Below are 27,294 nucleotides of genomic sequence, written 5' to 3' on the forward strand. Positions count from 1 at the left end.
TCAGTAACCAAACAGTTTTTGATCCCCATTCACTTCCATTGTTTTTTATTTTCCATACTATGGACGTCAACGGTTTGGTTACCCATATTCTTCAAAATATCTTCTTTTGTGTTCAGCAGAAGAAAGAAACTCATACTCATAAAGGACTTTTATTGAGAGGCCTGCTTTTGTGTTTAAAAATATAACATTTTAATGGACATTTGGTGGCCATTACTATGCAGGTATTTGCATCTTAAAGTGTTGCAGGTGTGCGTCTATGAACTTCAAAATAACAACCCCTATACTGTATTTAATCTGCACCAGCTGCCCGTTGTTAAAAAATAGCTTCATATGATGGACATTATAAGATAATCTGGCTATCTATTATGTCTGTCAGCTAAGGTTACTATATTATATCAGTATGCGTATAGCTAAAAACAACCAGCATGTTATTTTCAATTTTTCAGTTTTTTCTTGCCTTATTCTTCTTGTGGTCTTTTGTCTTAAACTGTAACATATTTATTAAAACAGCACAGAATTTCAAGCAACAATATTGTTTATATTCTTACAAAAACAAAGTCAAAAGTTTGGCTCAAAGTCACACGAGAATGATCAAAATCAAGACTGATATTCAGCAACTTCACATAGGCAAACAAACAATCTGAAAATGAGTGAAAATGGGAATAGAATTAAGTCAAAATAATAGAATTAAGTCAAAATAAAGCACTACCTTCATTTCTGATTCACTTCTAACTCTCACCAGTGAACTAATGCTTCTGTGAAGAAATAGGCAACAAAGATAAGAGTTTAAGCAGTAAACAACAGTAACACAAAATGGGAAATAATGAAACATCCATTCACACCATAAACAGGCACGCCTGTCATAAAATAAATAATTGTTTTACACTGGTACCAAAAGACCACAATATTAACTGACTGGTCTTTACTTTTATAATATTACATTATCCACACTAATATAGAGTATCATGTATAGCCTGTGTACGTTCATACAGCACCTTTTTGAGCCAGCATTGCCTGTCTCTTTAACAGCAAATGACTTGGTTAAATACAGGCCTTCAGAGCCGTCTCACCCGAGTCTTGTGGAAAGATGGTCTCAGTGTATTTGTAACCATAATAGAGCAGATATGTGATGTGCAAATGACCAAGAGAGAGCTGAAAATCCTTCCCCATGGAAACTTTCACACAAAGTTTCCCCTATAACTTGATTCCCCTATTCAGATTTCACCAGCTCAGGCATGATAAGGAGGGAGAGACATAAATGAGGCGAAATTCTGACAACTGAAACTGGAAATCATGCATGAGCAGTGGTAGGACAAACAGGTGCATTGCTTGACTGGTGAACAGATACCCTGATGGATCCGCCTTTAATGTTCACTGAGGAGCTTGGAGTCATCTGTCCCACACACAGCGGCCCCATGATGGTTACAGGACATGTTGTGCATATTTGCTGCTGCTTCTGTGCCGCTGCGCTCGTGTTTTACAGGAAGACCTCTTTGTTGATCCACATGAGGCTGCGGGTCTCGTTGGGCTTGGCCTCGTACTCGATGCAGTTGAAGCTGTTGCCGAACTGGCAGTGTTCTCTCTTGTAGTAGTTGTAGTACTTCACCTGCCACACTGTCTCAAACATGCCGGCATCTTTGAACTGGCGACGACAGGAAGATGGAAGGTTAGTAACATTTCATAGTTCAGTTTTCTTCATACGCTCAATCAGTTGTACCTCTTTGTGTGGACATTTGCATGCTTGCATACATGCAAAATGAACACAATGCTCTTACTTGTTAACTATGTACAGTACATGTACAGTAGCATCCTAAATTGATTTAGCTCAATTGATAAACAGAAACAAAGGAATTTTAAATAATGTTGGTAATCAAACAGTTGACGGTAGCTATTGACTTTCATAGAAGAAGATAAAATACAATGGAAGTCAATGGCTACCGTCAACTGTCTGGTTACCGACTCGCGAACGGCTGTTACCGGAAGGCGGAAGCCAATGATTATGGATATTTTTCTTACAAAAACGCATCGCTTCATTTCAGAAGGCCTTTATTAACTCACTGGAGTCATATGGATTACTTTTATGATGGATGCGCTTTTTTAGGCTTCAAAATCACAAATCACACTCCTATTATAAAGCTCGAAAGAGACAGGATTTTCTTTTTTATTAACTCTGATTGTGTTTGACTGAAAGAAGAAGGTCATACACCTAGGATGGCTTGAGGGTGAATAAATGTTTTGAGTGAACTATCCCTTTAAGAGTGAGTCATTGATTTAAAAAAAAAATTAAATGATTCAAATTAATGTCACCCAAGTTGATCTAAACCTAATTGGGTCAATATGAGCAAATAAAGTAAGATATAAATTGAAATTCAAAGGGTCACAAATCCTCTTCGACTCAAACTCAACTAGGACTCCTTGCAACTCTCTCAGATACCGGTTTGGATGTTCTGATTTCTGAAGATGCAAAACTTGGGAAATTGAGCAGATTGCATAAATGGCGAGTAAACTAGGATATTCCTATTATTCGGCTGTCATGAGACAGAAATTTCTTGAATTTCTTGACTGCAGCAATTAACATTTTGTCAGAACCTCTAGTAAATTACATGTTATTTGATTAAGTTGTCTGTTCAGAATCGTGGGAGAATCGTGATTTCTGTTTGAAAAAAAATTAATCGTGATTCTCAATTTATCCAGAATTCTGCAGCTCTACTACAAATCATATACGAGCAAAAAAAGATTTGAGGCATCATGCAAGCCAAAATAGTGCGGTAGGAGTTACGTGTGAAGTCTAATACTTAGCTTCAAATCCCTAATCCTCTGTATGAGCAATTTAGCACCTACCAATTCCACACGATTTCAGTGTTAATTCTGTTGTACTCTTTTCCCTGCTGGTTTTGTTACCTCTATGGAGACCTGCACTGGTTGTCTGTCCCCGCTCTTGGTGTGTGGCACACCCTCAGTATCATAGGTGCCATTGTAGACGATCTGCTCCTCATCTTTGGACTGCTCCTCCATTGGGAAGGTCTTTCCACCGATCCCCATTGTGCTAAAAACCCATTTAAACAAATGTCAGGCTGAGACTGCCTGTTTAGCTTAAATGACACACATCTGAAATTCCTTCTGTCAATAAAACATTAAAGACTCGTGCACTGTAACCACACGGCTCAGTTTTACAGCCATAAAGCGTTTCTAAAGAATCTCCTTTAATGCACAGAGCAGTCTATTTATAGGCTATATGATATATTATCGGCTATTTCTTTTCTTACAGCGGCGCAGGTGCATATTTCGACATCATTACAATATTACGACAACTCATCGAGTCCTAAGAGCTATTTTGTATGCAACAACATATCAGATGCGTGGCTCATATAGGCTTTACACGATTAATTCAGTCGCGTATTCACATTGCACCGACTTACGTGGCCTCCGCGCTACCCGGTTTCACGATCACCTCGATTTTGTATTTCGATCCTGTTAGCATTTTGATTGTCCTGCTCTGGCCGAACCTCGTCCCGTCCACTTTATAAAACACCGGCCCGTCATTAGGTTGGATTTTCAATGAAATCGCGATGTTTATTATCGCTGGAACGTCGGCCATAGTTGCGAGATAACGGAGGTCGATGTGTTTCCAGGGCTCCCCGTCATTAAAGGGATGGCGGATCATGGATGGTCCCAGGAAGCTGTTGAGAGATGCTGTGACGTCTACACAAGCCATCACTCCCATTCAGCCATATATACATCTATGCTTATGCATAAACAAGGCTCATATAATACACCAGTGCTGCCCATTATTCTCGCTCGCGCGCGCTGGGTAAACAAACGCAGGGAAATAGGAATCGCTACCCTACAAATTGTTTTTATATTTTCTATATTTGTATTCTAGGAGTCATAGATATCGTAAATAGCTTATCAAGCATTCTATTTAGATCGTAAACCCATTAGTTATTGTCCATCTCATCTCCGTTATTTTCGCGATAGAAGTCCCTGTCCAAAGTGCTGAAACTGAAGAATCACGTGTTGCTGTAACATTTGTGTCCTAAAGATTAAATATAAAATGTTCTAAACACACACACAAAAAGCTGCTATTACGTGTTTGGTGAGCTTGAAATATTAACATAAAATGAATGAACTAAATTATGTTTTTGTTAACAGATAGCAGCAGCAACTTAATGGAAGGCCGGGGACGGGGAGAGAAGTATAGCATAGGGACGCATGCTTTTAAATAATATATTAGCTTTTATAAAATAATTGTTGCATGATTTAAGGCAGAACACTTTTGGTGTTGAACACTTTCAAAAGGTGCACAATTTTGTTGATAAAAAAAAAAAAAAAAAAAAAAAAGCACACAAAGTTTTAAAACAAATCCATCCCATGAAACCTATAAAATGTCATTTCCCATACAGTCTGAAGCAAATTTCAGTGATACAATTACAATCTTCCATAACAAAAGCCACATTATCATGTATTCTGACCGCCGCAGAATCTTTGTGCTTTTTGGCAACACTGATTATAAAATCAAAACTCAAAATGTGCACAATTTTGTTGATCTATAAAAAGAGCGAAGAAAAGATCTCTCTGTTACAGCTATAAAACGATTTCAAACCAATAAAATCTAATTTCCCATACAGCAAATTTCAGTAATAGAAATAACATTTTCCATTACAAAAGACACATTATCATGTTTTCTGACCACCTCAGTCTGTCTGTCTTTTTTTTTTTTGTTGCAACACTGATAATAAAACATCCCATAAAATCATCCAGCAAGTGTTTCAGTCAAAAATTCTCAGTTGTAGACGCATATCTGATGTGTTTCGGTCTGTTGGCATGATCCCAAAAGTCTCTTATCTCTCCAGTTCTGCCTCCAGTATCTCCCCCCAGGTCTCCACGTCCAGTGGACACATGCTGTTGGGCGGGATATCGTCGGCAGAGCGGATGTTACTGTACAGGCCCTTCAGCCACCTCCTCTTTACGCAGCCTTTCCTGTAGTTACGCACAAGAGCAACCTGGGAAAACAGGAAGAAGAAGATAAACGAACAGCAGAGGTTTAGGTACAAAATGAGGCAGGAATATTAATAACACAAACCTTCCACGAACATCCATCAAGCCTGTCCCCGTTCACCTCTCTCCGGCAAATAGCCAGCACCGTAAAACAGTGGCTCCTCCACAGGTGATCGCTGCCCTCGATGATGTCATTCCAGTTTTTACAGGTGAGCGAGGCCTGGCACAAACTCCTGACGTCCAGCTCGCTGAAGATCCTCACACTCACCTCTGTTGGCAGGGTCTCTACAAAGTCCTGCTGAAGTGGATCATGATCACCTGGGTCCATGGATGGGTCTCCTTCAGGCCTGAAGATGGCGCTTTTGCTCCTTTTGCAGACATTATGCATCTCTAAAACAGTTTCAGTTTCCAAAACCAAGTTATTTACATGACAGAACCTTTGACTTACAAATAAAGCATTGTAATTTAAGCAATACGAAGATTGTCCGTGTTGCAGTATCTGTTCGTTACTGGACACAGCAGCACCAAAAACGTAAATCCAGCTAACGTTAGCTAACCAATGGCTAGAAGAGATTTTAAAAACAACCACGAAACGGTCACATCTATATAACTGTATGCGGTACGAAAAAGTGATATTCAAGATGATATTTTTTAAAAACATGTTATTTGTAAAGGCTCATACCGAAAGTCGCGTCTCGCTGACAGCTGAGGATTTAAACGTCTCTGTTTGTTTACGACAGAAACGTCACAAGCCAAACCTCCCCGCCCAGTTCTCACTGCGCATGCGCGATTCTTCAGCGCCAATGTAGAGTCCTTTTGATTCTTTGTTATTAGTGCAAAATATGAATTATAGGTTACATTTTATATCATATTAAATGTGCACACCTTCGTCGACAAGAGCTTTGGATAAGTCCGACGTGCGTGTTTATACAGCGCATGCTAATGTGGAGTTCACCGGAAGTACTTATTCGCGCACGAAAAGTAATCATCATTATTAATTTTTTCTTACTGCACTTCACGGTCAGTCAACACAGTGAGTTTCTTTTGCACGTTCATTTACATGAAGTAGCGAAAAGTTGGGTTGCATACAACACTAACGAATTCCTAGTAAGTAATTCTTTCTTAAACTAGTATGGGAGAGTTTGTACTGAGAAAGACAGCAGCGCGTGCGAGCACAAATCTGTTTGTATGCACTTTATTTGTTATAGTTAAGTAAAGATATTTCATATTTTGGTCTCTGTCTCTTCTTCTGCACAGATGCCAGGCTTTGAGTTGGAGCAGGTGGACGGTGGCAGTCCTATAAACGTTCCCGATGGAGAAACTGTTTTAGGGAGAGGACCCTTTCTGGGGGTAAGTGAGTGAGCCATTACTACTGTGCAGTGTGTTTTCACAAATGTCTTGATAATATATAAGACAGTATGCTATATTAACCTTTGCACAATGGTTCTTGCCTTTGTGCAAATTAACAAGTATACTATAGTGCCTTTAGTCTGTTGTGTGCTTTTACAGAAATGCAGTTATAAAGCTCAATATGGCATGGAGGAATGACCCAACACTCTCAGGAAAAAATGACACAAAGCTGTCAATGGGGAAGTACTTTAAGGTACAAAAGCTAAAAAAGGGTACTAATATCATATGTACACTTAAGGAACTAAAAATGTATTTTTAAAGTACTAATATGAACCTTTAAGGAATTATTATGCACCATTTCGGGGTAAATAATGTACCTTTTGTACCTTAGAGCAGAGGTCCCCAACCCCCGGGCCGCGGACCGGTACCGGTCCGTGGGACATTTGGTACCGGGCCTCACAGAAAGAATAGCCTATATAACCTAACGTATTTTCCGGACTATAAATCGCTCCGGAGTATATGTCGCATCAGTAAAAAAATGCGTCATGAAGAAGAAAAAACATAATATAGCCTAAGTCGCACTGGACTATAAGTCGCATTAATTTAGAAATGTAGCCTATTTCACAAAAAAAATAAAAAAAATTATAATAATAATAATTGTTCGGATGGGACTGTTCACCCTTACGGACGTGAGCGCTCTGAAAGCGGCACAAAAAGACTGCTTTAAAACTTTCACAAAGACCTCAGACAGAAAGCAAAAAGCCTGTCTTTAAATTGTATTTCGTTTTGTATTAATTGTATCTTAATTTTAATCAATGTTTCATCACCCAATTGCCTGGATTTAATAAGAAGTTAATATAATAGAAAATATTTAATCAGGACACGGAGGCGCGGGCGCGTGAACTGGAGCTGATCTCATAAATTAACCGAAATCCAGCCTATAAGGTAGCCTACTTGCCTCACAGACCTGAGACATAGAAAGCTTGAAATGTCTAATTTTAAACAGAACAATTCAAAACAAAAGAAAACTGACTGTTCTCTGCTTATGTAATTCGTATGAAATGTGCATTTCTCTCTGGCGCGTTCACTAGGCATACTGCGAAGATCGAGTCAGCATTGTCAACTTCATCTTTGCACAGAAAACACTTGTTTATTATTAAACAATTAAAATGTCTCCTGCTATATTTTACATATTCATAATCATTAATTTTGGTTCTTAAAATCGGTTCTTTGTGACAGCTTTTAGGTGCTTTATTGGCAGCGCCACCTTACATCGCATCAGCACCGTAAACAACATGGAGATTTTTTTCTATTGGGGGGCTTTTTGTTTGTGTTCAGGCTTTCTCAGTTGTCTTTAGGCGCGATATTACGAGTACCCTGCTAATAAAATTGCAAGTAAGCCTACACATTGGATTCACGTTTATTATTATATTTAATTATTTTTTATATTTTTTTTATATTTTGTTGTATTTATCCGCCGCACCTTAAAGGCCGGTCCGTGAAAATATTGTCTGATATTAAACCGGTCCGTGGCGCAAAAAAGGTTGGGGACCGCTGCCTTAGAGTACTGCCCCAGTGACAGCTTTGTACTATTCCTGAGAGTGAAGTAAAAGAGACTTTATGTGAAGGCTGCATGGATAATTTGTTGATTCAAATTGTTAAAATATTTTGTCCTGTTGAATGTTTTCGTTGTTGTTATGTGTTAACATTTGTTACTTTCAGTTTCATGCATGATGGGGCTGTTTATTTTGGAGTAATGACAATCAAAGCCCTGAAGATGGCAGTCCAAACTATCAAATCTTAGGGTTAGAAATCTGTGATTTTGAGGTTAAATCTCTTATGGAGTGGTCCATGAACTGCGTTCTTCATTGTGTTTAACAAACCTCAGAAGTCCGTTTTTTTGAAGACCCATTAAAATCAAAATGGGAGATTTTTGCCTTTTATTGTATGTGTGTTATCTGTCTATAAGCTAGTGTAGTGTACACCTAAAAGTTGATCAACTTTAGCATATAAACACATTTTTTTAAATCTCTAGGAAGTATGTCAATACAAGACAGAAAGCTTATACGGGCCAGTTCGTTTTAAATCATGTGGTCTTTAAATCACCCAGATCTCAGTGAAGTGTGTCATGATACTGAGCTACAGAAAACAATCTGTTTATGATAGTGCTGGGTGCCATTGGACATTTATGTGTGAATTTTCTCCATATAAGAATACTACACTAACATTCAAACATTTGGGGCCAGAAAGATTTTTTTTAAATGTTTGTGAAAGAAATCACTTATGTTCACCAAGGTTACATTTATTTGATCAAATATACAGTGAAAAGTACATTATAATTATATATTCTAAAATATTATTTATTCCTTAATTTTAAGCATCATTACTCCAGTCTTCAGTGTCACATGGTCCTTCAGAAATTATTCTAATATGATGATTTGATGCTCAAGAAACGTATTATTATCAATGTTGAAAACAGTTGTGCTGCTTAATCTAGGCTATTTGTGGAAACTGTAATAAAAAAAAAATCTTATTTTTCCCCTCAAAAGAACCATATATTTTGAAATAGAAATTTTTGTAACATCATAAATCTCTTTACTGTCACTTGCTGAATAAAAATAGAAATTTCTTTTAAAAAAATCTGATTGACCCCATGCAAACTTTTGAACCATAGATCACCAGATGCCTTTATAAATTCCAATTTAAGATGCAGTTTATCATTCTATTGTTTTGCAAAGATTTATTTTTCTGATCCACTTTTTTTTTTTTTTTTCTCTGCACCAGGTGAATGATAAGAGGGTGTCCAGGAACCACGGCGTCCTGGAGAACCAAAACGGTCGTCTGCGTCTGAAGCCTGTAGGTTTCTGTTAGTTGTCTGATGTGGGCAGAGAGTCGTGATGGTGGTTTTGTCATTTCAGACTCTTCTGCCGAACAAAAGCGGCACTGGCCTTTGATGTTAAGACATCAAAAGTTCGTGATGAAGAGCTCTTTCTCTCTTTCGCAGCTGTTTCTCTTAATTACACGTGTCATTACTGCCTCTTAGTCATGCTGTCATAGCTGCAATGATTGCATTTGGGTCATTTTCACCTCGATTGATCTTTTCACTCTTGAAAACAAGCCCTTGTTTTCAAAACTGCATTCATCTCATGAATATTCAGATTATTAATAGCTAATTGAATTAAATCATTAAACACACTATAGGCCAAGTATGCAAATGTTTCTGGCTGCAAAAGCTCAATTCAGTTTTGTTATTGTTGTAACTAAAACTATACAAATTTTGGTAACGCTTTAGGGTCTCCTTTGTTAACATGTATTAAAGGAGTCATAACCTAGTATTACATTGGATACCTACTGCTGTATTATAGTCTTTCAGGCCCTTCTAAAAAAGAAAAGTGGAAAAAAAATAAACACAGACCTACTTTTACCCTTATTTCTGAAGGCATTTTTGTCTCGCGAGATCAATGCGATGTTTTGGCTGTCGTGGACGCTCTATATGGCTCTGCACGCCAGTTGAAAGTGTTGTTGGGACAGCGTCATTAAAAATGAATTTCATCCACTGGTCCCTGATAGTTTCGTCCGATTGTGGGAGATAAAACACATTTACATGTTTTTTATGGCAATCAACCACAGAGCAAGTCCGGTGTGCACTCGGTTTCTCCATCTTTCTCGACTGAACTGAATATGAGGGGGAGAGGGGAAGGGGGGCTTCCTGCTGCGGTGTCCATATATGGTATATCCTACTACCTCATGACGTCAAGAGGGAGCTGAAATCAAAATCTCGTATTTGAGTGGGCGTGCACGCGCGCTGGTTTATTTACCCTGAGGTAAACAAACGCTTCACTTTTAAATATCGGCTTCCCGGCCAGTGTATAATCGTTAGTCGATCATAACATACATTGATTCTCGTGGAAAAGTGAAAATTGCAGGTTATGACTCCTTTAAGTACCTGTTATTGGTTGACCTGATTGGTTACAAGGTAGTGTGTGACGTCAGAAACACCAGTGATTTCAAACCGTTGCGATTTCAAACCTCAGCAATGGTGTCGACTTATGAATTTACACATGGTTTGTCTTAAAGCATATTAAAAACACAACATAGACATAAACAATATTAAAACCTTGATTTTCACCACAGCGGGACTTTAACAAATGGAAAATGTACTGAAAAGTGTCACCAAAATTGTTTTCATTAATTGAAATTATATAGTATGAATATTAGATGAAATGTTTAAACATAAAAAGCTTAAAATACATTTAAGTGCTAAAATTACTAAAACAAAAAGTAAAGCTAAATGGAAATATGCATTTTTTTAAAATGACACCAGCACATAACAAAATAACTAAAAGTAAAATAAAACTAAAAACTAATTCAAAATATTAATACATATTATAATAGTATATAAATAATGGTAACATGAGATCAGCTCAGTTATGTGACTTATTTTGAGAGAGACTGTCAAAGCTGTGTATCAGCGCAACACAATAATTCTGAATAGTATGCTAAAGACCTGTGCAAAAAGAGTTGTATAGTGCATGTGACCGACCGGCATTCCTCTGGTTTCTGTCCTGCAGACACACCTGAACCCATGCTTTATTCAGACGAACATTGTGGCCAGCCCTCAGCCTCTGGAGAAGGACCAGTGGCACTGCCTAAAGGAAGGAGACATCTTCTCTCTCATGCCCGGGAAATTCGTTTACAGAGTGCGCCTCAAAGAAGAAGATCAAACCCTCAGGTGATTCAGCCTGTCACTAAAAGCCGCGCATTTATTATTCAACAACAACAACAGAGCTGAATCTGGCTGGCCGTGCGATGATATGATTTGAAAGTGTGCGACATGTTTGCAACAACCTCTCTATTCATTTTACCCTTTAAAAGGAGGGGTTAATATATCATTGACTCAATTTACCTTCTAAATACATTCAGGTCTGGCTTCCAGATTCCAGATGGATAAAATTAAGTGTGCTACGTTGTTTCATTGTTGGATATTGTACAGTTTGTCACATTAAGGATCCTTATGAATATTCTCACCCTCATGAATATTCAAAAATACATTCATAAATGTAGTGTGAGAATTATTTGTCATCTTAAAATAGTGCCAGTCATTTATCTCATCTTTCCATATTTCCTCTGGTCATGATGACAAGCGTCTGGTTGAACATGTTCATTTTGACCTTTACCCTTAAATCGATCTGTGACCCGCTGCGTTTAAATCAAAGGACACTTTTATTGTCTCTCTCTATAATGAGCTCGCAGGCACACTGGTTTTCACTGGACACCTTCAAAAAGATGCTCTGATAACACACAGATGATCAGCTGAGAAAACAAATGAGAAGTGCTGCTGTGGCCAATTGATTCTGAATGTGCTGATTTGCATGCATTTAAAAGTCATGCCTTTCATCTGTGAAATTAGACCGTTAGGTGTCTGTCTTTTCTTATGGCGTGCTCACGCAAACGGGGGATTGTTGTTTTTGCTAATGATGAATTGTTTTAAAGACTGGCAAGATTCTAAGCCTTGTCTCCTCAAAAGGGTGCAATTATTGTGTCTGAATTGTGCTATACATTGTTGAATATTATCAAAGTGATTTTATCACAATATGAGGCTAAAAGAGGACCTATAATGCAATTTTTTAATTTTCTATAGTGTGCATTACAATGTTGCTGTTTGAGCATTAAAAAGGTCTGCAAAGTTACAAAGCATAAAGTCACTCCGACAGGATTTATTATATCAGTGCACACTGTTTCTGAACTCCCTGAAACGCCTCCATTGTAGACTTGAGTCTTGAGTTTTCTTCCGGGATTGAAAATGTCACAATGTTCCTCATTTAAATAATTCCCGCACAAGGCATATGCAAATAAAGGGACTTGGTTGAGTTAGTTAGTGGTGTGTTGAAACTCGCAGGTATGGTAAGGGGTGTGACATTTCTCAAACACGCTCGAAGTGGTTGACCAATCACAACACACTGGTCCAGCCGACCAATCAGAGCACAGTGTGCTTTTCAGAAGGAGGAGCTTCATGGAGACAGGAACTAAACAGAGCGTTACTGACAGACTGAGAAGAGAGGTGCTGCAACAATGGCAAACGTGAAAAATTAAGTGTTTCTTGAACATTCATTCAAGCATGAAAACCATTCTAGTAGAGCCCAAAAACTAAATCAAGACTTTGGGCATAATAGAGGATTATAAGAGAAGATTTGCTCTCTTCACAGAAACAGTCAGGCGTTTGAGGAGGAGAAGTGTTTGACTGGACCAGCAGAGCTCTCTATAGACGCTGCCACACTCGAATCCAACGGCTGTGCGCCCACGAGCCCAAGCTGCACACTCACAGGAGATAAAGGCGCTTCATCACACACTCTTTGCTCTTTACCCGAGGTGTGTGTGTGTGTGTGTTTGCATTCTACATATAAACTACCATTCAAAGGTTTGAGGTGTGTACGATTTTTTTTTTTATACTTTTTGAAAGAAGTCTCTTCTGCTCAACAAAGCTGAATTTATTTGATCTAAAATACAGTACAAACAGTTATATTGTGAAATATTGTTGCAATTTAAAATAACTTTTAGAATTTTCAGCATCATTACTCCAGTCTTCAGTGTCACATGATCCTTCAGAAATCATTCCAATATGATGATTTGATGCTCAAGAAATATTTCTTCAATTATGAAAAAAGTTGTGCTGCTTCATATTTGTGTGGAAACCAGGACTGTTTTAATGAATAGAACGGTTAAAAGAACAGCATTTATTTGACAGACATTTTTGTAACATTATAAATGTCTTTACTGTCACTTTTGACTTGCTGAATAAAAGTATTAATCTTTTATTAAGTTTAATCTATTAAACTCCAAACTACCATAGCTTTATACAGATTATATATGTGGGTTTTGGTGATTTTAAACATATTGACACATGCATAATTGCATACTGTACTCTAGTTCTATACTTCAGTTCTATAATTTCTCTATCTTTGTCGATACATATAATTCTATACCCTACTCTTTGGTACTCTTCTTCTATAAATTCTACTTTTCTTATCTATACTCTTCTATTCTGTATTATATTTTCATATGCTCTTCTATACCAATTTAACTATAGTCCAATAATTTTATCATCTAATTCTAATCTATTTTGTGTTTTCAAGGTGCCTACAAAGAGCCAACAGGATGAGTCTGATCGGCCACAGAAGAAGCGTATCTTGCCAGCCTGGATGATGACGTCAGCATCCACAAGCCCATCAACCTCCAAAGGTACCGTCACTATGGCGATGGAACACTGTCCCCATGGCAACAGAGTGAGGGGTCTGTTTATTCACACCCATACAGAAACAAACCCCACATCTGTCAAGTGTCCGGTCATCACAGTGATTGTACTCAGACATTTTTTTGAGGGATAAATTGGAAAAGGAGGAGAGAGTTAGTCGTTTTCAGGGTTGGGTACCGAACTCTGTACATTTAATGGCACCGACCGAATCACGTCGGTGCCATTAAATCACATTAAATCAATCGTGCCAAATTTTGGTACCTGAGAACGCATCTGGGCACGAGAGTAAGACTTTTTAAATACGAATTCTGCATGTCTCAGTCGGACTGGGTCCAGATTCGGGCCACATGTCTTCCTCATCCTCAGGGCTTCTCAGATGTATTCTGCAGCTCTCCAGAAAAAGTTTTGCAGTGCCACAAGATCCAGATGGAGAGATGAATGTGACGGGTGTGGTGCTAATGAGGTGCTTATGAAGTCTGTACTTGCTCTTTTGCAATCCATCCCCATTTCTGGAGAGCTGCAGAATACATCTGAGAAGCCCTGAGGATGAGGAAGACATCTGATGCTGTGATTACACATTGTACGATCTGTAGGACCACAAAAGAGCGAAAAAGGCCCCAGAGGGCTCCAGATGTGACCTGTGGCACTGAGAGGGTCAGAGATTATGTTCACATATCGCATTTTTTGCGCGCAAAATGGAAGCACATTTTTCTATGCCGTGACAAGATGAGAACATCTCAACTTTTCAGAATTCCGCACGCAGGTCATGGTTGCATAACAACGACAGACGCAATGGCTTGTGGAAAAGAAGAGCGTTTCATGCGTTTTTAGACGCGATATGTGAACGGCCCCTTACACAGTACCTGCATTTATGACACGTCTTCTCTATTGAAGCCAAAATATTGCCATATTTCAGACGTACAGTTCTCTTTAGGCACCGGTTCTACGCTGTTGTCATTTTCCTCGCTTGTCTCTACTCCCGCCATTAGTTTTTATTTTCCACTCTCTGCTCTGAGCCACAAGGTTCCCCTTTGGGCCCGATCTAGCCAATAGCATAATAGCACCTACTGGGGAGGCGGGTATAAAGATAGTAAGGCCACATTTGATTGGTTGAATTTGGATAAACAACTTAGGCATGCAACATGCATCACACAAATGCTTGGCACATAAAATAAATGCAGTTTATCGCACCTCTCTGCGATACGGATATCGCATATACTATTATCGCGATAACGATAATTTTTCGATATATTGTGCAGCCCTAGTTGACATTATCCGTCAATTAATCTTCTTTTTTTCACGTTCTTTTGGAGCTCAGCAGTGAGAGGGACTCCTACCAAACCCAAACGAGTAGCTGCACCGAAGCGGGCGACTGGACCCAACCGAGCTCGAGCCGCACAGCTGTCATCTGAGGAAGAGGAGCCGGAGGAAGAGATGCCCAAAAGAAAAACAAAGAGACTGAAGAGTGACTCTGAAGATGAGGCGGTGCCTCTGGTATCTCTGGTGAGAGACATTTTTGTATATATTAATATATTATTAAATAATATGTTAGTATAAAAAGGAGAATTGTGATTCTTAATCATTTGAAATGGCCTGTAGACAGCAAGTTTTACATTTTTCATTAATAATAATAACAACAACAACATCAATAATTATAGTTTGGAATGACATGCATACTGCAACTTTCTTTTTTTTTGATGGTAGCATACTGTTTATTAAAAATAACAACAACAACAATAATAAATAATAATAAAATATGTATTAAAATATTATAATTGTTATTAATAATAATAATAATAATAATAATAATGTGAATTGTCTTATAGACTACAAATTTTAAATTTGTGATTTACTATTTATTAAATTATAGTATCACATTTCACTGCTTATTTATGTGAGATTATCATTTGCTGTTACTATATTAAATGTATTGTATAAAATATATAAACCGTAAAAGGTATGCACATGCCAAACACTACATTTTTGGATACAATAATAATATTAATTCATATTAAATAAAACCGTAGTAAAACCTGGTAGAGATGTATACATGAATTGTCCCATATAGCTAATACCTGAATTGTGTTGCATTGAAATGGAAGTATTTACTGTGTGCACGGATGTCCTGACAGGATGATGCGGCAGCTCCCGGGAGCAGTAGAGTCAGAACAGTCCCAGACGGAGAGAACAGCACCGGTTTGACGGAGCGTGACGATGGAGAGACGAAAGGAGATGAGGTCCGACGAGGAGCTCAAGCTGAAGATCCCAGTGATTCTCAGGCCAGCCAGGGACCCTCGCAGAGGTCAAAGATCACGGAGGCCGAGAGCAAAACAAGCACCAGTAAGGTGAAAAAACAGCGGCGGATGCGGTGTGCTTACGGCAGCTCCTGCTACAGGTACTTCAGTAACCTTCAGTGAACTTCTGCTTTTTAAACTCTACCTTCAAACAATGCTGCGGTTTCAAGACAGCATTCAGAGATTCTATGTCTATAATGCCATAAATATATAACTCGAAATATTCCTTGAAAATCAACACTGCACATGTTAATTAGTTTCATCTAGTTAATATCATCTCAAGATGCTACAAGAGGATTAAGACTGAAACAGTCACAAGCAAAAGCTCCTCTGAGATGTTTAATATGCGTGAATCTGCGACTGAAATGGTTTGCGTGGTATTTCAAAGACACATGCACATGTTTTCCTGTCTGGTTCTCTGATGTTTATTCCAAATACCAAAAAGCTGAGAGATAAAAACACAAAATCTGTATTTTAGCCGGAGGGTGCTGTCCTCAAACGCAGAGGTGAAGCGTGACATTACCTTGTGAACCATTTCATCTTTTGAAAACGCAGCTTTTTTTTTTTGGTTCATTCCCCTCCAAACTTTTCTTTAGAAACAGTCATAAATAAGTAAAAGCAGCATCTCTAACTGACAGCAGTTGTGATTGATCAATTACTCTATGAGAGTTTCTTTCTGTTGACAGTTTAATAGAAATATTCCTGTTATGAAGGTTCACAGAATGATAACGACATTCGGAAATGAAGAACAGAAACGTTTCATTTTTTCAACTTGATTAGCTGTCAGTGTAATTAAGTTGCATGAATGCTCGTGATTGAATTCATTTGACCTATTGTGTTCCAGCATGCATTGCAGTTCACTCAGCAATTGTGTTTTTCCTCTCTCCAGGAAAAATCCCCTCCACTTTCAGGAGTGCAGTCACCCCGGAGACAGTGACTATGAGGAGGGGGAGGAGGAAGAGGAGGAAGAAGAAGAGGACGCTGATGATGATGATGACAGGCCGGAGTGTCCGTATGGAACCCACTGCTACAGGTGACAACAAATGAGATTCAAAACACCACCATACTTCATTTAAACATTTATTTTTAATTAGAAGTTTATTAAAGTTTTTGGGTCTTTTGAGATGAGAGTTCGGATACTATTAAAACTGTTACTTTCAGAACTCAAAACATTTGTTGAAAGTAAGATACAAAAAAAATTACTTGTTCTGAAATACTACTAATTTCATATAAAATCTGAGACATTAACTTAAAGGGATAGTTCACCCTTCATCGTCATAATTTACTCACCCTCAAGTTGTTCTAAACCTCTATGAGTTTCTTTCATCCTTTAACACAAAAGATGATATTTTAAAGAATGAACTATCCTTTTAAGACGGTCCACTTTTACACGTCTTTATAGGGAACATTAAAAGTGGAGCGTAGGAACAAAAAATTAAGGCAAGGCACTAAAGGTGAATAGGGTGAACAGTTTATTAATCACAATAACGTTAAGACAGTTGTTTTCTGAAATGTTCTGCACTAATTTGCATATATCTTCAAGCCAGAAGTCCAAACTGGATAAAGCCAGGCTTAAAATTCTTGTTTCATTTTGTTGACATATTATAGTTTTGGATCTCTCTTTTTATCACTCTAAATCATAAAATATGTCTTCAGGAAACCCCCCCGTAAAAACCTCCAGAATGTAGATAAGAATTAATAGATGAATCGATCTTTTAACGATTAATTGAAAGAGCGCACTTAATACTTTATTCATCCAGCAATGAAACAAGTGAAGTATATGAGTCATTGAATCATTCACTCGAGATTCGTTTTAAAACCGCTAATTCATCCGCTAATGAAACAAGTGAAGTCTTTTTGAGTGAGTAAATTACTTATTTTGTTTAGTTGTCTGGTTAGAATCAGGATCTTTTATCTTCACTCTTCAGTTTATCAAGAATTGTGCAGCTGTTATAGCAATAAATGTAGAAAAAAGTTCAGTGTACGCAAGTACTACTGAAGTGGAGATTTGTGGCTCAGTGCAGGAGAAAAATCTTTGCATTGTAATTGAAATCTACATTGAAATCTTCTTTCCGCTAGTCTGAAAGAAGACATGTTATGGAAGCAAAATAGCCCAAAATATCAATATTGACTAGTGCATGAAAAAGCAATGGATTTGCCTGTAGTGTCTTGCCTCATCTGTTAGATTAATAAAGCAAAGCATTAAGTGTAATTCTAGCATTTGTTTAAAGTGTGTTCTGTGTGCTTGTCTCAATGTTTCAGGAAGAATCCACTTCACAAGAAAGAGTACAAACACACTAAATCACCACGTGAGTATTTTTAAATGTGAATTAAAGTGAACTCTCTGCCACAATTACATACTTGGAGTAAGATGAAGGGTTTGTTCAAATCTCTAGCTCTTAAGTATAACAATAATAAGTGATTACCTTACCTTCTTACCTTAGAAGACTCCACTAATTGAGAATAAGAGATTTCTATCTGTCCTCCTTAACTTCAAACTGAATATAATGTCGTATTTACTTTCTCTTTGGGTCCTGGTTGGCAATTTAGAGAAACGGATTTAGTGAGTCACTCCCCAGAATTCTGTTATTGGTGCCAAAATGGTTTTCCTGCATTTATGTTTCCATTAGGATTTAGGAATAAATTGTGCGGTGGAAACTACAAAAAGCTAGGCTATGCGAGCCATTTGATTTAGTCACATAAATCTCTAGTCATATCTCAAATGACCAAGCGCTTGGTTGATATTCAAATTTAGAACATTCTGGATCTAAGGACAGGCAGAGAAAATTCAAAACTACATTAAAACATTAAATTATAAAATAATGCAGGGAACTACACTGCGACCAAAATGGTCGCATATGCGACCTTTTGAAATGCCATTGCGACCCTAATTTTTAATGGGTCGCAAATGTATCACTGATTATATGCTATGATTTACTATGAGCATTTATTAAAACCGAAATGTGTATTTTAAGAATACGTTTTATAACGTAGGCTACTCTGAGCATTCAACACATCAAGTTGGGTTTGGTTTTCGGTACGAATTTTTAAACCGAACGGTTCGTTGGACCATTTTTCCTGCCGACAAAAATTTCGTTATTTCAAATGTAGGCGCGTTGCGCGTGGCGAGCGCGCTCATAATAGCCTAAATATAAGAGACGCCGGCGCGACCACAATATTGCCCAACATCAAATGGCAAACGTAATGCAAGTGGAACGAAACTGCTCGTTATAGTGTGGTTGAAGGACCGTTTATCACTTTGGACCAAAGCAGCGCGAGCCGATCGTGATCATGCGACACTGTTACTACACAGCGCTAATAAGAGATCGAGTAAAGAAAGCATTTGAATTCGCCACAGAATTAATAACATCGCTGCGAGATCTAGTGAGAAACATTCACATTTCTCCGTTATTAACGGATCAAACAGCGCTGATGTGGAAACCAGGAAGAAACATTGTGCCATGAATGATCCAGTGTCCGATCTGCAACATTCACCATGGATTTACTGTAGTAACATTAACTGCATCCATGGAAGTTTGGCAGGAATAGTAGGCATAATGCCTTCAAGTAACATTACGTAGGTTTTATTTTGACATTATGAATACAATTGCTGCCCTCAAATGTTAATCTGAACTAAAATAAACCTTTGTTTATAACTAGCCTACTACAATATTACATTTCATGTCAAGGAGCTGTTTTGTTTTATATGCTCCTAAGAAAAGTCAATTATAGCTCCAGAATTGCTCAAAGTAAAAAAATTATGTATATACTTTATGATGTTAGTTTTAATAAAATAAAATAAAAAAAATAATTAAAAAAATTAAATCAAGGAAATTTCTCTGGCATTTCTTTCTTTTTGCTGTATCGAAAACGTACCGAACCGTGACACAAGTGTATCGTATTGAACCGAACCATGAATTTTGTGAACCGTTACACCCCTAGTATCCGGACATATGAATTTCGACACCAGTGGCTCGAAGAATACCAGTGGTTAAGGTACCAAGATGGAGCAATGCACTGTGTGTAGCCTACTGTAAATTCTGTGGGCCTTCAATTGCAGGACTGTCCAAATTTGTAACTGCATCAAAACAATTCAAACACGAATCATTGAAGCTTCACAATGACAGTATGAAGCACGCGAAGTGTAGAGACAGTTGTGTACTGTATTTTTTTTTTTGTTGCAGTAAATCTATCCCAACCAATGTTAAAGAAAACAAGAAGGCATGTGGTTTAAAAGATGGCAAGTAAAATAAAAAGCACATCTGTATGCAATAGTTTCATTATTGTTCATTATTATCCAGAGCGGCTTACTATAAATAATTTGTGCGACCAAATCATGTTTTGCGCCAGTAACTGAAAAAGTTAGTAGCGCAAGTGCCACCAGTGGAAAAGGTTAGTGTAGTTCCCTGTAATGTATACAAGAATATATATATATATATATATATATATATATATATATATATATATATATATATATATATATATATATATATACAGTGCAATGCATAAGTGAATACACCCATGCTAAAGTTGACTAAAAAGAGGAATAAAAAATCATATTTTGGAAATTGAACTTAATGCCTTAATTTAAAAAATTAGGAAAAATCCAACCTTTAAGGACACCAATTTTCTTTGTGAATGAATAATGTATCGTAAATAAATAAATGTTCTTCCTTAAAATACATGGTGCATAAGTGAGTACACCCCTATGTTAAATTCCCATAGAGGCAGGCAGATTTTTATTTTTAAGTATATATATATTTTTTTAAATTAGGATACTATGCATCCTGATAAAGTTCCCTTGGCCTTTGGAATTAAAATAGCCCCACATCATCACATAGCCTTCACCATACCTAGAGATTGGCATGGGGTACTTTCCATAAGATCATCTCTCAATGCAAATCAAACTAGCTATTAGGCTAACTGAAATAAAATCATGCCAATCTCTAGGTATAGTGAAGGCTTTGTGATGATATGGGGCTATTTTAATTCCAAAGGCCAAGGGAACTTTATCAGGATGCATAGTATCCTAAAATGTAAAAAAAAAAAATACTTAAAAATAAAAATCTGCCTGCCTCTATGGGAATTTAACATAGGGGTGTACTCACTTATGCACCATGTATTTTAAAGAAGAACATTTATTTATTTACGATACATTATTCATTCACAAAGAAAATTGGTGTCCTTAAAGGTTGGATTTTTCCTAATTTTTTAAATGAAGGCATTAAGTTCAATTTCCAAAATATGATTTTTTATTCCTCTTTTTAGTCAACTTTAGCATGGGTGTATTGACTTATGCATTGCACTGTATATATTATACTTTATAACCTGAAAGTTGATGAAAATGTAATGCGATGCACTGAAATTTTCAGAAATTCGCTGGTCAAAAACCATGTAACTCAATTTAAGCTTGATTTTACTCAAATGTTTGTAATGTAATGACAGATGCAAGTGTCTGAACGTATATAAAGCCACAATATCAATGTTGATATATCAACATGAGGTTTAATTATTTCAAAAATAGTGTTTTTTCCCCCTATTTCCTAAAAAGTAGCGTTTTTTGGAGATACGAGGTTTCCACACGACAGCGACCATATTAGAGTGATTTCTGAAGGATCATGTGACACTGAAGACTGGAGTAATGATGCTGAAAATACAGCTTTGATCACAGGAATAAATTACATTTTTACAATATATTCAACTAGAAAACTTATTGTAAATTGAATTAATATAATACAATATTACTGTTTTTACTGTATATTTGATCAAATAAATGCAGACATCTTTCCGTCGTATAAAGGATTTAATCATGCCAGTTAAATAATTAATTGAAATAGTGTAAAGTCAATGCATTTTTGTCCAAGTAAAATCCCTGTTATATAAGTGGATCAGCCTGAAGTGAGTCATGTTGAAGGCTCTCTGTCTTCATCATCGTCTGTATTTGTATTTGTAATTTAGTTAAAAATAGCAAGGTGGCCGTATCGGTCATCACTCTGGTTTAGCTCTCTCATCTCTGTTTGTATACAGGGTGGCCGCGGGTCCTTAAAAAGTCTTAAAATGTCTTAAATAAAGTTTTCCTAATAAAAGGCCTTAAAAAGTATTAAAATGTCTTAAATTCAGATTCGATAGGTCTTAAATATTTCTGGTCACGTTACCGCTAAAATTTATCCAGTCTGACGCACCTAATGTCCGTCAAATAACCAGTGAAGCATCGAATCGCGAGAATGATTCAGATTTTATTACATAAACAGATATTGATAATGATAATGTAGGCTTTTTCTGGTGTTTCAAATGTAGGCGCGTTGCGCGTGGAAAGCGCGCTCATAATGTAAGACGCCGGCGCGACCACAACATTGCCCAACATCAAATGGCAAACGTAAAATGCAAGCGGAACGAAACTGCTCGTTATTGTGTGGTTGAAGGACCGTTTATCAGTTTGGACCAGTGCAGCGCGAGCCGATCGTGATCATGCGACACTGTTACTACACAGCGCTAATAAGAGATGCAGTAAAGAAAGCATTTGTATTCGCCACAGAACTGACAGAAGTAATAACATTGCTGCGAGATCTAGTGAGAACGAAGCATTCATATTTCTCCGTTATTAACGGATCAAACAGCGCTGACGTGGAAACCTGGAAGAAACATTGTGCCATGAATGAACTATCGGTGTCCACAGATCAGCAACATTCACCATGGATTTACTGTAGTAACACTAACTGCAACCATGTAGCCTACGTTTGGCAGGAATAGTAGGCTATAATGCCTTCAAGTAACACGTCGGTTTTATTTTGACATTATGAATACAATTGCTGCCCTCAAATGTTAATCTGAACTAAAATAAACCTTTGTTTATAACTATTACAATATGACATTTCATTTTTTCCAAGGAGCTGCTTTGTTTTATATGCTCCTAAGAATAGTCAATTATAGCTCTAGAATTGCTCAAAGTAAAAAAAAAAAAAAATCATACTTTATGATGTTAGTTTTAATATAAAAAAGAATAAAACATTTAAATCAAGGACATTTCTCTGGCATTTATTTCTTTATGCTGTATCAAAAACGTACCGAACCGAACCATGACACAAGTGTATCGTATCGAACTGAACCGTGAATTTTGTGAACCGTTACACCCATAATATATACTTATGTAATATAATTTGTATTTCCATCACAGGTTTGGTATTAAATTTCATTCAAAGTGGCATTAAAAAGGTCTTAAAAAGTCTTAAATTTAACTTGTTCATATCTGTAGACACCCTGGTATAAAGCCCTCAATGAAAATGTGATAAACAGTTTCTCTTCTCTGAGATGCGATCGCTTTGACATTCTGAGATGAAGATTCATTTATATGTTTATTGTTCCAACTCCTTGCGTCCCACTGAAGCCTAAATCTGAATACTTTTCCACGGGACTGATTGAGCGTAATGTTTGGTGAGGACATTAAATATAATTAAACTGCTCTTAAACTAATTGAGAACATGCTGTGTGGACCCTGAGGAGGAACAGAATGCACATATGGACAACATCATAAATATCAAGAGAAACATCTACACTGTGATGTTTCATTATTAGCAGTCACTGATGCTTCATGAAGTCACAGCATATTTTTCTCCAGAAAACGGTGTAGTGGTTTCACAAAAACCAGGCCGAGAACCACAGACGCTTGCAGCTGTTTTCAGAACATTTTCCTTATCAGAAAATCCTAACAAAATGACGCTTACAACCGCATGACTGTGCAAGATGTTTCTTCTCAAGCCCTGTTTACAGCGTCTTTGGTGCTCACATGGGTCAGGGCGAAATGCAGGTGTAAACGGCTCCAAGATGTTTAATTCAAACCACATTTCATGTTGTTCTGTTTCCCCAGCTAAGACCGATGCTGAAGAGGATGAAGACCACTACGAAAACAGTTTTATTAATGACGAGAGTGAGGGGGAAGTGGTGGATGAAGACTCAGACTATGTGCCCGAATCGGACGACAGTGGAAAAGCAGAGGACTTTAAACAGCTGCAGAAAGAGGCAAAAGCCTTCCTCAGGAGGAAGAAGTGACTCGTTTGGGGTAGATAACATGAAAACCACTTCTTTACACTAATCTCACAAAGACTGAGGAACATCTGACACTGGGTTTGACAGAATCCCTGTCCATGGAGGCATTTTATTCAGGTTTAGATTACCTTCACATTTTAAAGAATGGATTCCCCAGAAAAGAATTTTGTTTTTTGTTTTTTTGGGAGATTGGCATTTAATGATCATCTACTTTCATTGTAAATGATGACACAATTTTTGGTTTTGGGTTAAATATTTCTTTAATTCTAACTGAATCTTACTTTCTTCACAATCTGCCGTGTTTTTTTTTTTTGCCTTTATCTTATCCCGTCCTGTGAGTGTTTTTTGCTGCTGGGTTTGACAGAATCCCTGTCCATTGAGGCATTTTATTCAGTTTCATATTACCTTTATTACCCTTTTGCTTTCACATTTTAAGGAATAATTTTAAATGATGGGCTGTTCCTTGTTAAATTATGAGCTGTAATGAGCTTGGCATTACGTGATCACCATCTCTGGTTTCCTTGTAAATGATTTTTGGGTGAACTATCACTGAATCTAATTTTCTTTGCAATCTAATGTTTGTTTGTTTGTTTTAATAGCCAGCTCTTTTCTTTTTGTTTCTTTTTTTTTTTACTTTCTCTTATCCCAGCCTGTCTTATCCTGTCTGTGAGTGTTTGTATAGATGCTGCTACTTTGTAAGTTTTTTTTTTTGTTCATTGTATGAGTTCAGTTAATTATAGTTGTGTGGGCTTTTATTTTCACTGACCGGCTGTTTATTTCTATTGCTGGGTCTTCTTTGAACCGAGGTTTAGAGTAATAGGAAAAATAAAGCGATGAACCAGTAGCAACAGTTAGTTCAGTAACACAATTTCTAAAATGCTTTTTAATTGCCACAGTTACAAAAATACATTGGTCGTGTGTGTGTGTGTGTGTGTGTGTATGTGTGTGTGTATATATATATATATATATATATATATATATATTATATATAAAAAAATTTCTTTTTCTGCCAGTGACCTTTATAGAGCAACAGCAAAGGTCATTGCTGCTTTAAGTTTGGCATCCTAACTGAAATGGAACCGTAAGTGAGCGATTTGGAATATTACATAACAGTGTTCCAAATCGCTCACTCAGGGTTCCATTTCAGAATGCTATTTGTATGAATCACGGAGTTACTCCCTAAAGGCCCTTGCACACTTGAGTCCGAAATTTTCGTATGCGTTTTTTCGTATTTGTGATTTGGTGGCTCTGAATTGTCAAAACCCCATTCAAAATGCTTGCGAAAAACACATAAAAATCGAACCTGATCCGATTTTTTTTTTTTTTATGACGGACGAAAGTTTCGGAGGCAGTGTGTAAGCGTGATTTGACATAACGTGAGGTTGTATATATTTTTTTACGTGCGAAAATTTCGGACGTGAATTTCGGACTCATTGTGCAAGGGCCTTAACTTTTTACAACAGATACACACATCTATAGACTGAACGCATAATACGGATGCACATGACGTCACAATTTTCACAAATTCACATTTTTGTAGTTTACACAGAGACGATAACGGTATCTTTTTCAAAAACGTGTACTTTGAATCCCATTTTCAAAAGTTTGCCTTTTTAGGCCCCCAAAATGGCCTGCTGTTGTGTAAATGAACGGTTTTACATTTTTAGTTGAAAATGGTGTGGTGTAAATGGCGCCTTAGGGAGTAACTCTGTGCATCATAACAAAGAGCGCTCTTTTCAGTGCACAGGATAAGACTGCTATTGATACTTTTTGGTATGGAAGAAGCATTGCCTTGTCTGATGCAGCTTTAAAGTTTGGCCAAAACAAAGTATCTTAGAAGGCAGCCTACATTTTAGAAGAGCATCCACATCGGAAGGATGCGTTTGATACCTTAAAATGCTGTCTAGATAGGCAGCTCGCATGGTTTTTGAACACAGCCTCTGAAAGCAGAGACATCACCAAGAATTAGCCACTTCTTTATTTCATTTCTAATTCTTGCCAGAACCCTGTGGGCTGCAGTTTTTGGAAAGTTTTTCAGAAATTAAGTTTCTTATCTGTGACTGATCAAGTACAAATGACTAAATGGAGAAGAGAACAAACCAGCCTTAAACAGGAAATCCATGACTTTGAGATATGGCTCTTTCCAAGTCATTATGAATTAAGAGTCTGAAACCGTTCAAATTAGAAATCACAAATAAACATGTGAGCTTTCAGGAACTGTTGATCTATGCAGATTACGAGTGCTTAGTAAAGCTTTATACATCATACAAAGCATTAAGATGTGTGTGGGGTTTTATCCTGTGGAATATCTTGGACTTTTGTCTGTTTATAAAGCTCATTGTTGCACTTGTCTGTTGATGGAAAGCATTGTTTCTGTTTTGTCAGATAAAGCAACAACACCCAGAATCAAGCTCGTGTTTGTGACCCTCGTAAGTGATTGATTTGGAACGACTCCACCTGCCAGTTGACTCATGATTGATTGGCACATGTGAAATTACTTGACAATTATGAAGAATCTTCAATTGTGAGGTCGAAACTTGGGAGCGTATGCTTGGATCAGGGCTTATTTCCTGATTAAGACCAGCATACATATATTTGTGTGTGTGTGTGTGTGTGTGTGTGTGTGTGTGTGTGTGTGTGTGTGTGTGTGTGTGTGTGTGTGTGTGTGTGTGTGTGTGTGTGTGTGTGTCTGTGTCTGTCTGTCTGTCTGTCTGTCTGTCTGTCTGTCTGTCTGTCTGTCTGTCTGTCTGTGTCTCTCTCTCTCTTCGGATTATGCACTATATTCCAAGTCTTTTGAAGTCACACAATAGCTTTGAGAAATGTAAGATACTAATTTAAGATACTGTCTTAAATTATGGGCCGTTGCTCACACAAAGCTTTCATATGACTTTATAATTCTTAGCACAAGTCAAATAGAATAGAATACTTTCATAATGCATTTGATTTTGTTTTTGTTATTTGTTTCTGTTTGTTTTTTGGGAAATTGGAATTAAACGATCACCATCTGCTTCTGATTGATATTTTTGGGTAAACGATTCCTTTAACTGTAACTGAATCTTACTTTCTTTGCAATCTAATTTTTGTTGATCAAAAACAGTGATTGAGAACAGATTAATCTGAACTGCTTTAAACAAGTCAGAATTCCAGCCATTCCAGTCTCACTTCCTACACAAACCTAAGTAGGTTTGTAAGACATTTGCATAATGCCAGCCTATGGTCTTCATTGTCTGCTGGCGAACAACATCTACTTTGATCCTCAAACACTAGTTGTAGCTGAGGCCTGGAAGAGTTGCCTCGTGTTGTCGACATGTTGCGAATAAACTGTTTTCTGCGTTGCCAAAGCAAATCCACTTTGCA

General features: G+C 37.3%; 3 protein-coding genes across 10 annotated transcripts; 1 reads left to right on the forward strand and 2 right to left on the reverse strand.

The window, feature by feature from the left end:
• Positions 1-455: 455 nt before the first annotated feature.
• Positions 456-4,073, reverse strand: cnrip1a (cannabinoid receptor interacting protein 1a). Its single transcript, XM_084396893.1, has 3 exons — positions 3,420-4,073; positions 2,902-3,046; positions 456-1,642 (listed from the first exon to the last, which is right to left on the reverse strand). The coding sequence occupies exons 1-3, from the start codon at positions 3,722-3,724 to the stop codon at positions 1,478-1,480; spliced, it is 615 nt and encodes a 204-aa protein (XP_084253019.1). The 5' UTR covers positions 3,725-4,073; the 3' UTR covers positions 456-1,477.
• aplf (aprataxin and PNKP like factor) lies at positions 1,540-24,803 on the forward strand. 8 transcript variants are annotated; one of them, XM_084396827.1, is made up of 12 exons: positions 5,774-6,105; positions 6,256-6,348; positions 6,508-6,601; positions 9,133-9,204; positions 10,920-11,080; positions 12,555-12,717; positions 13,482-13,587; positions 14,919-15,103; positions 15,733-15,995; positions 16,784-16,927; positions 18,157-18,203; positions 23,759-24,803. In XM_084396827.1, exons 3-12 carry the CDS (start codon positions 6,530-6,532, stop codon positions 23,938-23,940), a joined length of 1,395 nt encoding a protein of 464 aa, XP_084252953.1. In that variant the 5' UTR covers positions 5,774-6,105; positions 6,256-6,348; positions 6,508-6,529; the 3' UTR covers positions 23,941-24,803. The 8 variants fall into 8 exon arrangements, with proteins under 8 accessions (XP_084252951.1, XP_084252952.1, XP_084252949.1 ...); XM_084396828.1 differs by having other exon boundaries at positions 5,841-5,979; XM_084396825.1 differs by lacking the exons at positions 5,774-6,105; positions 6,508-6,601 and adding an exon at positions 1,540-1,666.
• On the reverse strand, positions 4,214-5,773 carry fbxo48 (F-box protein 48). The gene is made up of 3 exons (XM_084396919.1): positions 5,681-5,773; positions 5,084-5,388; positions 4,214-5,003 (listed from the first exon to the last, which is right to left on the reverse strand). Exons 2-3 carry the CDS (start codon positions 5,384-5,386, stop codon positions 4,842-4,844), a joined length of 465 nt encoding a protein of 154 aa, XP_084253045.1. The 5' UTR covers positions 5,387-5,388; positions 5,681-5,773; the 3' UTR covers positions 4,214-4,841.
• Positions 24,804-27,294: the final 2,491 nt, after the last annotated feature.

This window comes from Rutilus rutilus (genome assembly GCF_951802725.1).
Source record: "Rutilus rutilus genome assembly, chromosome: 2".
NCBI lineage: Eukaryota > Metazoa > Chordata > Actinopteri > Cypriniformes > Leuciscidae > Rutilus > Rutilus rutilus.